The sequence below is a fragment of the Falco peregrinus genome, chromosome 8 (assembly GCF_023634155.1).
Source record: "Falco peregrinus isolate bFalPer1 chromosome 8, bFalPer1.pri, whole genome shotgun sequence".
NCBI classification, from domain to species: Eukaryota; Metazoa; Chordata; class Aves; order Falconiformes; family Falconidae; genus Falco; species Falco peregrinus.
The window spans coordinates 31,715,568-31,730,189 of record NC_073728.1 but is presented as its reverse complement, the minus strand read 5'-3'; the positions used below and the strand labels follow the sequence as shown (position 1 = coordinate 31,730,189).

General features: G+C 40.8%; 1 protein-coding gene across 2 annotated transcripts in view; it reads left to right on the top strand.

Annotated features, from left to right (window-relative positions):
• Positions 1-14,622, top strand: part of ADCY5 (adenylate cyclase 5) — a 223,859-nt gene that overhangs the window by 187,296 nt on the left and 21,941 nt on the right. For both annotated transcript variants that reach the window (XM_055813195.1, XM_027796465.2), the window contains exons 9-12: positions 2,797-2,819; positions 7,436-7,580; positions 9,253-9,350; positions 12,060-12,147. In XM_055813195.1, the coding sequence (XP_055669170.1) occupies positions 2,797-2,819; positions 7,436-7,580; positions 9,253-9,350; positions 12,060-12,147 (354 nt within the window). The remainder of the gene's footprint in view (positions 1-2,796; positions 2,820-7,435; positions 7,581-9,252; positions 9,351-12,059; positions 12,148-14,622) is intronic.

Genomic DNA, 14,622 nt, shown 5'->3' with positions numbered 1-14,622 from the left:
ACAGGGTGAGCAGCGTGACCCAGTGCGTGCAATCATCTCCTCCACTTAAAAGGCTTCTTGATACCTTATTGAGACACAGGCTCTTTAGTGGATAGAGGAGAAAATCTCTGGTTACAGCCGGATCCTAGAGGTATATTTGCTCTGTATCCTGACAAAGTCCTTCAGAGCAAATAAGAAAGATCTCCTGTAATAAATGTCCAGTTTTTAAGAAGCTGTGTTTGAGGGGTTTTTTCCTAAAATAATCCTGCAGACTTTTCTCCATAACAATTCCATTTTTGGCAATTCTGCTTGAAGGATCTTTCATATGAAATGGAAACGTTTGAAGTGAAGCATTTAATTTGCTTAACTTAAAGAGATTGCTACTACATTTAATTTTAAGCTGAATCTCTCTAATTGAAGTTCAAGTTGTTCTTAAATATTTAGCCTCATTAAATGAAGATCCAGGAAAGAAAATGTAATAATCTTTTCCTTTTTTTGCTTTACCTGAAATACGCCTTTTTTTGAAGTTTTAATTTTGAAATGCCAATTTAATTTGAGCTACCAGCATGAATAATTTCCAATGTTCCAAGCACAATTTAGTATTTTAAATTAAAAAGCTAGATCAATTAATTCTGTATTATTTTAGCGACTTTCCTTGTAACAGTTTTGATGGAGGAGAGAAGCAAGGGAGAATCAAATTTCATGTTGATAAAATGTTCACCCATATAAATGACCAGTTAAATATGCAGCCTACATATTTTTCCATGCTTGAAATATTGGGGAATTTTTTGAGGATATGCTTGCTGAGGTGTTTTAGTAACTTGACCTGGCTGGCCTGTATCCTCAAACTTGTGCACCTGGAGGGCAGGTGTATGAGGTCTGCATTTAGTTTGAGGATTTCAGTGGGATGAATGGTTACGTAGCTCTCTGTGAAAATCATACCATTTTAGGGGACTCTTCCACTGCAGTCATCCAGTCCCCATGTAGCTAAGCTTGAAAATGTGAACTTGATGTCTGTCTAATAAGCAAGTACTGGCTGTTTTCTCATCAGTTCACTTATTTCTCAGCTGGTAACTATTCATGTTCAGCTGATTTTCTTTTTTTTTTTTCCAGCCTAACTGACTATGACACCAGACAAATTAGTGAGCATTTTGTCTCCATGATTAATCAGTGAGCTTTCAGTTTTGGCACTTGTTTTTGGATTGTGTTGTAGGATTGCTTAGAGGATAAATAAATAAATCGATCAGATATTCCTGACAACTGTAAAATGATTAAGCAAGGGGGAGAAAAAAGCCACACAACAAAAAGCTGAATGATCACTCCATCACTCTTTAATGTGAAATCAAAAAGTACATGGTTTTTTTGGCTTGGATAACTGAACATGCTAACTTGGAGTCAACATTACTATTTCCTTCCCACTGGATCTGCTGGTGGTTGTTACATGGGACTGAGAGACTTCCTTTATCTGAATTTCTGATGGGTTAAGCTGGAGTTGCAGTTTCTATTTAGAAGTGTGGTTTGAGTCTGAAACGGAGCGTGTAAAAATGGAAATCGCGTTCTCAGTGAATCACAGTCCTGGCTCTTGACCTGAGTGATGAAACCCACTTTTTTCCTCTTGCAAAGCTGCTGCTTTTCAGGGAGGCTGTGTTGGCTTTATTGCCTCTTGCTGTATCACAGCATTGCGAACTAGTCGCAAGGGCAAAATCTGTTCTCACTATGTCATCAGCATTCTTGTTTCTGATGGTGTTGGACAAGGCAGCCTGTGGGAAGACTTTTCCGCAAAGATTTTTATGTTTTTTACAGTCAGATCGGATCTCAGTTTGCTGCCCCCAGCCTGGTAGCGGCTGCAGGTCCAGCAGCTGGAATATCCTCACATGCTCTGAGCAGTTTTGGCCTGAGTCTCTGGGAGGAAAACAAAAGGAGTTCTTCCTATCTCCCAGCTACATTTGTTTTGTTTTGGAACACAGGGTACAAACTCTGTGCCTGAGTATTTGACCCTACTTGTCAAATATACAACTTTTCTTGACTTCAGTTAAATATAAGCCTCGATGTCAGAGGGCAGATTTTGTCTCAGCCCATGCAAAATGGCCATTTTGATGCAATTTGGTCTATTAGGTATGTTAAAGCTAAACATATAAAATTATGTCTCTGTAGGTATTTTTCTCTGAGGCCTCCTAGCCGCTTAAACTCTGGATGACCTTAAACACACACACTTACTCAGTTCAGGTGGCCCCAGAGGAACTGTGAACATTTTGGCTATTAAAAATATTATAAATAATTCCTGAAATCTTATTCAAGAAAACATGTTTTGTGTGTGCACACAGCAAGGGGAGAATGAAGGAGACCCCTTGAGGTTCCTCCTGAAGAGATGAAAACCAAAATGCATCCAGCTCCCTTAGCTGAGCCCCAGCATAAAGAGGTGCAGCCTTGTTGAATACAATAGTTGACTTATGTTATTGTTCTGAGTTTTGTTTCAAGTAAAATACAACCTCAGTTATAATATCAGCATAATTCCCATTGTGTCCTTTAATGATGACTGCAAAAAAGAAGACACCTGATATAAAGCATGCCAGCAGGCAGCTGAAGCATTTCCCTTATCTTCACTTCCACAAATTATACCTGAAGGCATGTGTTTTTCTAAAACGTCTCTCTCTGCCTGGTGACACAAAATACTGCTGCGGGTGGGTAAGGCCATCCATCCACACCTAACAAATGAGTGCCCTGGAAAACTACTCTGTGAAATGCTGTTCTCAGGATACTTTGTGTTCTTGAGGTCAGCCTGTTTACTAACTCTCGTGTCCTTTTCCTTTCTTTCAGGGTTTTGAGGACCCCAAGGACAAGTAAGCAAATTTACTTCTGTCATACACTTTTATGTTTGCACATTTGGGATTTTTTTCTCATAATAAAAAAAAGACAAAAATTAATGCCCAGCAGCCAAGAATAATGCCTGGACTCCCCAGAGGTTTCTCCTGGAGGGACAGCCAGTTGAGGGCATGGGATTGACTGATGTGCATTCAGAGCTGCCACTGCCCTAAAAACATTTATTTGTTTGTGTGGTTCTGAATTGCTTTTGTAATTAAAATGCTTTTGCCTCTCTTCCCCTTGCCCCCAATATTCTTCTCTATTTGCTACTTTGAAAATATCCCAAGAACAGAATCTTCCCGTAGAGTATGTCTAACTGTTGAACATCTGTGATAAGAAAAAATTACTTATGTATTGAAATATATATATATAGTTTTGGGGTTTATTTGTATATATTTTGTGTTACTCATTATTGCATACTACTTATTTCTACATATAAAAATGTACTCAGAAATGACAGCTTATTTGAAAAAGTAAATTCAAACTTTCATACTCTGAAAGACAGCCACATTAAAGCAGCATTTTCATTTTTTTTTCATATAGAACTTAAATTGTTTAAAATAACAATTTAACAAGAGTGGTATTTTGAAAAATCGCTTTTGGAGGGAAAAAACCCAACTGTGTTACCTTTTTAACTTCTACAGCTGGGCATAACAAAAGCATTTCCTGTATCAAAGGTGCTTGGAGTAACTTCAGATTCAGTCCTACTGAATGGCATTAACTGTAAGCTTGCTCAGAGCAAGACAGGTGACAGTAGGGGAGACTGATGCCTGAAATACTTTGCTGTTGCTCCTTATCATGTTTCTCAGGCTGCCAGTCAGGACTGAGCATACCTCTGTGAGCTGGGACAGCTAAGTGCTTCTGTGGGCCCATCTGGCTTTGGGAAAATGCACATTATGGTGGTTGAGCATTGAGAGCAACACCCTGAAAGTCAAGGGAAGTGATAAGCTTGAACATGGCAATATTAAGAATCATTGTCTCCTTCCTTCACCCTTCATTGCAAACCTGATTTTTGTAACATCTAGCTCTGTGCACCCTGTTAAGTTTTGCTGGTGCTACAAGGTGTCTAGGGGGAGTCACCAGGGTTTCTTCTTGCATCTGTGGCTGCTGGGAACTCAGTTGATGTTAGATGTACTTTGGACAGAAAAGAACTTATTGATTACAACAAAATAATTCTTAGGAATACCAAAATTTTAATTATCCCTCATGAAATAGCATCTCTTCTCATAGTTTGTGCGAGAAAAGATAAATTCAGCTGCATCAGTGTTAGTCCACAGCAGAGTCACCCAGCTGGTGAGGAATGGCATCCCCACTGTTGCTCCAAGGACTATAATGTCTCTCTTCCATCCTGTAGTTTGAAAAAGCTTACTTGAGCTGTTATGGCCGATAGCTAAGAGCTGTGTATTTACAGCACTGATTCAGTGTGATGCCATCCTATTGTACAGATTGCAGGATTTTTGCATTTCTGTTCAGCACCAAAAGAAGCTACTGCTTGCCTCAGATTCTGTTGGTCTAGAAATCTGTTTAACTCAAGAACAAAGATTTGGCAAAAAAAAAAAAAAGATCTCTAGCACAAAATGTTCATGGTGATACTGGTTAAAATTAGATACCTAAACCATGTCAAGCACTTCACCCAGTGCCTTCATGTGCGGAAACACTGAACATCAATACTTTTCTCTTACAGTGAAGGAAGTTGTAGGCACCACAGATCTCTGGAAACAGGACCTGACATTTACGTGCCTAAATGCAGATTTAGTTACTGAATCAAGGCATGAACCATTTAAAATTATGGCATACATGTAGTTTTGGCAGTGGTCACACTCTTAATTTGCAGAAAATAATTAAATCAGCAGAACATTTTTGGATTACTCTGAAGCCAGCATCTCTGGGTTAATTGCTAGCTTTCACATTTGCAAGCAGAGTGCAAAAGTAGCTCCAAGCTCTGTTTGTGCTGTTCCTGTCCCTTACAACGGTTTTCTGTTGGCTGCACTTGGAGAAATCTCAGCAGTGCTTTTGAAAGATGTTTCTGGAAGTTTTGTGGCGGCCTGAAATCCTTCGTTTTTTCCCCCCCAAACCACACTACCAATATATCAATAACTATTTCCACGTAAGAATTTCATTAGTGTATGGCAGCACCTCAGCTCTGGCTTACAGGCACTGCCATCAGGGCACTCCTTAGCATGGGGAAATTTTGTATTTCAGTTTAAAATTAAATTTATGCAAATGTACCCTAACTTGCTGTACAGTAATTTAGTTTGGATACAACTGGCTGTGAAAGTCACCTGAGCAGCTAGGTATATGCAAGGTGACTAGGCTTCCCTGCAGTCTACATGAAGGTGGCTGCCTCACTGTGAATATCCCAGCAAGGCAATTTAAAACCTGCAGATTTCTACACAATCTGCAACTACAGAAGTTATTGTAGTATTAGAGATACCCTCAGCAGTATAATGACCTATTACAAAACTGGAGGCACCCAAGGCCACAGGCCAAGCAGGCAGTTTCTTCTCTTTGTGTCTTCCAGTGTGACACTTTTAGACTGGAACTTGAAATTTAACTGAGGTTCACCAAGATGCTGAGCTGACACTTTAACTTCGGTTCTAGGGGAAAACATATTGCATCTCTTGTACGTGGTATGAAATGACTAAATGTGAATGACCCAAATGTGTAAATAACTTGCAAGATCTTGGAAGACATTCTGTAAATATGAAGTCTAATGATTTCCTTGCTCATTTTTAAGAGTCCAGAAGATATTGTGAGGACTGAATGAAAATAAGCAGCATCGTCTTGAATGCTCAAGCAGATGTGCTTCCTCTAAGGAAGCAACTAGAAGTAAATTGAATGTTCTGTCCTTCTAGAGACAAAACCACTTTTAATTTCAAAATGGAATATATGAAGTTCAAGGAATAAAATAACTCTAGAGCCCCAAAATAAAACAAAATAATTTAAAAAAACCCCAGTTTTCCCCAACCCCACTGAAATACTAAGATTGGCTAAAATAGAAATGAAACCTTGAGACAAACTAGGTTTGCAGTTGCCATATGGTCAACTAAATAAATGCCACTGGTGTGTCATCATGACCCAGCTGAGGTGTAGACACATTCAGCTCTTTGGTTGGGGCAAAGGGAGGTGGAATGGAAACAAATAGATGGACCTGATTTATTTTTCTCTTGGCAAGAGGTACACAGTAGTGTTGGGGTACAGAGGGCTGCTTAAACTCTGGTCTGGTTTTGCAGAAAGCGTTGGAAGAGCTGTTCTTTTGGAAAGGAACCTTTAACTTGTAGAAGAGAGTCACGTTCTGGTTTGTAAGCTGCTCTGAGCGATCTCTGCTTCCAGCACAGTCATACCTGTAGGGGTCTGCTGGCTGCAACACTGTGCATTATGCACTCTTATGCAGTACAAATAAAACCAAGAAAATAAAGCAGTGCAGCTGTCAGACCCTCGGGACTTTCTCTCCAGAGTGCCTAAGGTGAAGGTTACACAACATGAGCCGTAAGTTGCTGTGCCATCATGGGGTTTGCACATAGAAATAGTCATCAACTGGAATATGCCGCAGTGCAAGCTGGGGGTGTATTCCAGTGGGTAACTATTGGCATATCCTGTGGGTAACCTTGGCAATCATGCAAGCAGAGCAGAAAAACAGCACTTCAGGATTAGCTTTTAATTTCTGCTTGTAACTAGTTTTAAGGCAAGCCATTAAAGTGACAGCATCAAGTAATTAAAATCCTGATACATTTTAAAAATAACTAGAGAATTTTGGGAGGTGCTTCATGTTTCCTGATCCTCAGTGCAAAATGTTTCAGAGCAATTAAGTTCTCAGTGTTATTTTCTTAACAGTTTTTGAAAATAAGCCTCATTTTTCTGAAGCTGTAGCTGAGCATCAGAAACACACTGATACTAAAGACTATAAGCAATATAGAAATCCTGCTCCATGTATTTAGAAAGTGGAATCTAATCTGTATATTTTTCTTTTGCTACCTTTTTCTTTTGCAGCCTTTCCTTGAGTTCAGTAAATAGCTTGTAAGCAGAAAATTTTGTCTGGTTTATGCTTTATACTCATAAACAACTTCCATGAAGGGGAGGCAGTGGGGAGTCAGGCCACATTTTTTTCCCCCCGTGTAAACAATTTTTTCTCAAAAATGGAGAATTGTTCAAGTTCAGAAATTTTCACAAAGTATTTACAGAAATTATTATTGGAAGCAAGAAATAGGACTGGTTACATAAATCATTTTGCCAGTTCAGGCACTAACAGCTATGACAGCACAGCAGTGCAGGGAGCAGTAAGTCAGAGGACTAGTGGAAGGAGACTGCTGACAGATTTTAGAGAATGAAGGATGGTAAAGAGACTGCAAGGCAAGAAAACGGATGTAGTATAGAAAAAGGGCAAGTAAATCAAATCCCGTCACTAGTCGATTCAGGACTGGCAATGAGCTCTAGAGCTGATATCATTTTCTTCTCATAACCCTTTTTCCAACTTGAAGTTGTCATAAGCAAAATGACATTAACCTCCAGCTCATTGTACAGTGAAACGATAATATATGGTGAAGAGAAGGAAATTATCTTGTCCTCTTATGCTCCCTTTTCATGACATCCTCAGGAATACACAGGAAAGCATGAACCCAGAAGATGAAGTGGATGAGTTTCTGGGCCGTGCCATCGATGCCAGAAGTATTGATCGCTTACGCTCTGAGCACGTGCGCAAGTTCCTCTTAACATTCAGGGAGCCTGACTTGGAAAAAAAGGTAATGTTCTCTAAAAGTCATTGCAACTTGTCTGTCAGGCTTCTTAGGAGTTTTAATCTTTCTGCATAAGATCAAGCTTTTATAACTGCAGGTAAAGCTAGGGTTTAGGTGTTGGAGATGGGGTTGTGGTCTTAAAAAATCCATGCTTCTTCATGGGAACCTTAATATACTAATATATATATAATATTAATATAATATACTAATATATAATAATGTCCCTGGAAAGTCACAGTCATCGGAAGGGAGCACTGAGCAGGAAAACCAAGCCATTTGTGTCAGACACATGTGAATATGTAATGATGAGCTGTAAAGGGAATCCAGAATAAGCCAGATTTTCTTCTCTGACTTTGAGGCATCCAAACTGAGATTGCAGTCACCCCTTATCTCCCTCAAATCACTGGAGAAACCTGTTTTAGCCTGCCTGAGCTCTGAACCACCTCTGGTGGGGCTTTTCCCTGCCCTTTGTCCCCCCAGGGAGCTCCACGTGCTACTAGAGGTCACTGGGATGCAATTCATACTCCAGCCATTTTTGGGAGCCCATTTTAAGCAACGAGTTCTTCATCTCACAAATGTGACAAAGAGGAGTAAGACACCTAGGGCTCCTGAATAGCTGATTGCTTCCTAATTTTGTTTCAGATATTGTTGGGAGGCAAAGGTCATTTCAATTTCTCTGTCTGTATAACAGAGACAACATGGGCTCTAGATGGCTGCAAAGTTAAATTCAGTTAAGTCCAAAGGTACTTGGATGCTGTTATTAAGGGTACTACATAAACTGCTGGTTTTAGTTGCCCAAAGAAAGTCAAAGTCATCATTTTTCTTTTTTTGCCCAAGCACAGATCCTTGGGATACTTTTGTGGTCTTCAAGTTAAACTCATTATTCAATGGAAAAAGCTTCAGTAATAAGTTTGCACTAAATATTTTATAATTTTATTTAGAAACACTCTTTCAATGACAGAAATTACAACCTATTGCAAAAGCAGACCTTTGCAGGATTTACAGCTGTTCAATGAATCAGTGTTGGACTGCATAAAAGCTCAAGCATGTAATTTCCCCCCACTCCTTCCCTTCAATTTTATAGCTGAAAACTGCTAGGGAAATTAGCAGTTCACCTGTTCTGAGCACCTTTTATTTTGTTCAAACATTGTGACCGCCTGTACTGACAACCATGCTTCAAGCTAAATAAAGCGTCTTTGGGAAACGGATGCAGCTGCCATGTGACCGATATGTTGACAAGTAGTTGGATGAAGTGACTGTGTGAAAAACATAGCATCCTCACACTACCATTAGAATGAGCCAAGCCGTCTGCACAAAATACAAGGTTTTCTCATTAACAACATTTGTCCCTGTTGGAGGAAACTTCCATTGGAGGAAGTTTAGGTCTGACGACAGTGACCTATAATCCTGGTCCCAGTTAATCCATTTCTGTTCCTGTCATGCAAGGGGCACGTGGCGAATCCTCTCTTCGCCCAGCTGTGTGGGTTTGTTCCCTGGCCTTTGGGTCTGTTCAAGTGCTTACAGCTTGCCCAGGGAGAAGGGGAGTTTGTAATGTTAGTCATTTCCTACCAGTGCTGCTTTCCAAGGACCTAAACAGAAGCCAAGTAAGAAGTTTTTGTGGAGAGAAGGCAGCCAGCCAAACTTGCCACTAACACAACCCTGTTTGCATTTTTTGCAGTACTCCAAGCAGGTGGATGACAGGTTTGGAGCCTACGTGGCTTGTGCCTCCCTAGTCTTCCTCTTCATCTGCTTTGTTCAAATCATAATCGTGCCACAGTGAGTACCTTTTCATCCCTTTGCTCCCATCTGCTCCCCTCCTCTATTCTGGCCTACTTTTCTTTGGTTTTTTTCTTGAGAATTCAGAGCATCAAGGGGAAGAGAAAAATCCTTAAATAATTCATGCTCAAGTGATGTGTGGTACTTATTGTTTTCACTCATTTCTAGCACAGATTAAAACCTCCTCACTGGCACATGAGGATTTCTGTTTTCCCAGTATGATTTCTCTCACCATTACCTTCATTTTAGGAAGGTCAGTTCAGCACATTTATAAGTCTGTGGAAAACAAATATCACTAAGTAGGAAGGATTGCCTACTAAGGTTGCACACACGTTCATAACGCAAGACTAGGCTGTCCTGTTATCTGAATGCAGTGGGACAGGGAGGCGAAAAACCCATCACAGCCTCGTTGCTCAGAGCACTGAGGTCTCAGGGTCTGCTTAACAGATGAGGCATAACCTCTCGTACAGTTATTCTTCTGGACTCAGAGCAGCAGTGCAAGACAAAAGGTAGTTAGAGAATTGAGCCACACATGCCCAAGCTTTGAGTAGCTCACTCCAGGTTTAAGTGTTGCAGTCTTTTCTTTCCCCAGGTAAGGATGGCATAAACTCCTCAGGGCTGTGGGGCACAGTGCTCTTGGACCACTGCAGTGAAATGCTTTGTCTGAAAGGCACAGTGTAACCCCCTAGATCTTTTCCAGCAGGGAGCTCTGCAGACATGGTATTTCTTCACAAAGAGTTCATAAAAAATCCCTTAAAATTAAAGCACGTTGGTATTTCCTGTGCTCTGGTTTAGTAGCAATAATACATCATTCACTGAGCTCTGCTGTGTTGGAAACAAATATGGAGTTAGTCATTTTTAATCTGAAGAACAAGATCACACAAGCTCTGAAAATACTCCAAATTCATCTTCATTACAAGACAAAAAAAGAGAGCTTTTAAAGCTCATTAAAACACGATTTGAACTCATTTAAAGAGAACTCCAATACTATTTTATGCCATTACAACTGCTTTCTACTTCTGTTCACACCACGGATCTTTTCAGAGTAGAGATGGGTTTGTAGTGTTTAGATCAGATATTGGGAAGGTCATGGAAACAATGCATAGTCTGATCTTTGAGGTCATTTGCTCTCCCAGGCAAGAAGACATTCACTTCTGCTCACAAAAGGATTGAATCGGCAAAATAACATCAGTACAAATGCACTATGTAGACAGATCCGCTTTGCGAAACTGGAATTGAAGCTGAAAGAGGCTCAAAATTGAAACTAGATCAATCGCAGCAATTAATGCATAGTTAATTAAATAAAAAAATATTCTTTGGGAGTAATTGATTTAGCAAAGGCTTACGCTTTGGATCTCTAGATATTACTGCTATGACTTCGCACCTGCAAAGGCCCTTTACCAGCCTTTGTGTTGCTTATCAAAGTCCCTAAGCAGCTACTAAGCTGTCTCCCTAAAACCCAGTTTAACATTTAAATGACAACTTGACAATTTCTGATCTGTGGCAGCTATATGGCTGACTCAGTATTACGCAGGAGCCAATCCCCTATGGCAGTGTGGTGTAAATGTCACGCTGCTCAGTCTCCCTCCACACTGCCCATAAGGGTGGTGGTTGGTCTTTTGGTACATTCTGAAGTGCCCTTTAGGCAGCCTAGCCTGTCTGAATGGTGATCTGGTTCAAGAGTGAATAAAATTCCATGTTTTAACTGCAGGTAAAATATACTTTCCTTCACCTTTTGGTTTGTTTTCTCTTATATTTCAATTGCATGGTTTGGGTTGTTATTGAAGGTAAGAGTTAAGCAGCAACTGAAACCACAGGATGTGTCACCATCAGAGCTTCATGAAACTCACCATGGTATTTGAATTTGAAACTAGAGACAAAATGGCATTGATAATTCATAATGATAAAGAGGAATAGCTTTAATGAATTTCACGAAGGTTCAAACAAGTACAATTATCTTAGTAGTCATGAGAGAACACAGGGACCAGTTGGCTTTGGTGTGGTTTGCCTCGATGTCATGTCGCAAGAATACTTCCTTTAAATTATGAACAAGGCTTAGTCCTGGGAGGGGCCTTATGCTGTCACACTGAGACCAATCACGAGAAATTGTTGTTGAGTATCTTGGTGATCAAAACAGATGAAATTGCATACTACAAAGTTGGTCCTGAGGTTCTGTTTGCATTTCAAAGTTGGGAGGAACAGGAATTTAGCCAAGCTAAGGCTGTTTTCCCTGAATATCCTCATGCCATGGTTGCTCCCATGGTGCAGCACAGATATTCCCTGTGCACAGCAAGGACGGGCAGCTATTCCCATTGAGATTATTCCCACCCAGCCGCACTGCAGTGCTCAGCACACTTTCCTTCCCAGGCATCTCCTGCCCGCAGCCAGCCGGGTGCCGACCTGCCGTAGCAAGTTGTTCTATGAGCTCCTGTAGCACATTAAATATTTTTCAGTTCCTCTGCTGTCACCCCAGCAGGAAGGTGATTGCCATAAAAGATGTGGTATTCTCTGCTCTGCAGCCTGTGTGAGTAATTTGAAATAGGACAGAGTATCTGTTCGTAATCAAGGCACCTACTATCTCCCACTGCTCTCCTAATTAGAAAGCGTGTACAGTGTGTCATCGCTTGTACAAATGTCATGTTCTGGAGAGTAGAGCTGTAGCTATTCTATATGGTGTGCATTTAAGAAAAAAATTCTCCTTGATTTCAGCTCTACATTTATGCTGGGTTTTTACCTGACCTGTTTCCTGATCCTGACCACGGTGGTGTTTGTTTCTGTCATTTACTCCTGTGTGAAGGTGAGTACTGTGGTTTCTTTGTAGAGTCCTTTGCCTAAGATAACTGGATCAGCGATCTGTTTCTTCAGCTAACAGAGCATGTTTTGTCAGCCACCCTTTCTACACTATGTGATAAGGGTTACAGAAAAAGCCTTTGATAAGACAGAATGAACTGCAAACAGATGTTAGGGATGGCATCTCTTTAGATCAGTCAGAAGTAACCATTCTGTGGATCTGCATGTCTATGAAGTCCCCTGCAGGCACTCTGATATTGATATAAGAACACATTTTCCAATGTGAAATGAAACACTGACCATTCATTTCCTCCCTGTAAACTTCCTGCAGAGTCGCCTGTGTACTGGCCCCTGCTGCATATGCATGTTTGGGTAGGCAGATAACCAGAAGCAGAATATCATGAAGGAAAAATGTCCTGGGGGAAGCAAAAGCCATATAGAAGGTTATCAGCCTTTCTCAGATGAGTGTACAGAGATTCCAACATTCGGTGGACTCTTTCTTGTAACTGGTTTTGATCAGCAAAGAAATACATTGTGTGAAATCCAAAAACAGATTAATTGTTTGTGGCAGTCTAAATCGGTAAATTGGCAGTAAGCACTTTGGGAAGGGTGATGTGCTTATTTTTTTCGCTCAAAGGTATTCCTATTACAATGTTGATTGTATTTGCAGTTTTGGAAATCCTTCCAGTCTAGCAGTGTCAGAACGTGGAAGACGTTCAGATTCAGGTTCCTTAGCCCAAGCTCAGCTTTGTTCCTCAGAGCCTGGAATAAAATAGCTCAGTAGCAATATGTTTCCTGCAGAAGAAACTGTGGAGTAATGGATTATGTCAGGCAGATGATTTGCCTCACTTTAATTATCTTCTCTGTGCCATTTTCAGCAGTTGAATGTGGGTGATCTTGACAGACTTGCACCTTTCATGTCTTTTTGATTTTTGAAAGATTTGTAGAATTAAGCTTTGCCTTCTCATTTAATAAGAGCTACAAAATGTTCCCAGTGAAAGAAGCTTGAGGTTATATTTGAACTTAACAACTCACTCACGGGGCTTCCCTTGGGCTTATGACAGTTTTAAAGGGAGCCTAGTTCATAAGCACAGCATCCAATTGGTCCTGCTTGTTTACCAGTAATGAGAATTACAAGTCAGAAATAACAGTGCTAATAGGAAGACTTATGTCCCTTGAGCTGGGAGATGGTACCCAAAGATTCCTGGTTATACTTGCTGTGTCTGTTGCACATGAGGATGCTGCTGAGTGCCATTAGTTTGTAAACTAGTATCAGCAGTTTGTGCAGTTAGCAGTAAATAATAACCAGTGTGGCTTTTGGTCACAGCCACAGAGGACTTGGAAACTGGGTGCAGAGCTGTGCTGGAGCCTGCTTACACTGCAGTGCCACTGGCAGCAACATCCCAGCGCACTGCCAGCCGCACCACACCAGCTCTGTTGGTGCTCTGCAGATACTGGGGCAAGAGCTGTGGCAGACCCAGACCTCTGATGCATTCAAGCTGGCTGACTTGCAAAAAGATGAATTTCAGAGTGCACAACTGTTAGTCATCCACTGGGGTTTACAGGCTTAGGTTGCTTCCACATACTGACAGCAGCTCTCATTTCTTCTGTCATCATTCAAAGCTATTGGTTTTGGTTTGGGCTTTTTGGTTTAATAGTTCTACTGATCTTAATTAACAATTAATATAAAAGGCACACAGGATTTTTCAGTCCCTGTGACCCTAGGCAGATATTTAGTCGTGTTTTCTTTGCCTTGAGCTTCCAAATACCTGCAGGAGAGGTCTGTTTGTTGGTGCCTGCAACTTTTTAGGCTGTTTTTTTCTCAGTGCACAGGCCCTGGGAACACGAGACATCAGAGGGAATTCAGACTAACATCAGAATTTATAGGACTTTATGAAGCTCCTGGTATTTCCAAAAGTGAATTTTCAGCATGTTGGCTCTGACCCACAAGCTGCTTACGTATGACATTCAGTGCGGCCAGTGTCTTCTGTGCACAGATTGCAAATATTGAAAATATCAGGCCTTATAGCTCCAGTGCCTTTTTAATTACCCTAATTTTAGGGCTCCAAATTAGCCTCTAGTGACAACATCTGATTGTGAAATGGCTTGTTTAGGGGACAGCTACTTCTAGCTTGTCAGCTACCCATCTGATGGCAGCAGCTTCTGGTACCTGCAGCCTGCCTCTATCATGAAAGATTTTAGTGTTTCAAGTCAAGAGGTTTTTAAACAGTGGGTTTACCCAGCCCTTGGTTTTGCAGTGTTACTGACCTGCTGTACTCCACATTGCTCCAGGCAACATTTTTACACATGTGCATAAGGAAGGCACTTTCACAAATCCTTCAGGTGAAATTTTGATGTAAGGATGTCAGCATTGTTTGCTCTGTTTCACACTTGAATGTGGGATAGGAGAGCATGTCTTTTACAGACTAATGTAATTCCACACAAAGCTGGAAAGCAGGTGTCCACCCCAGGATAGCAGTAT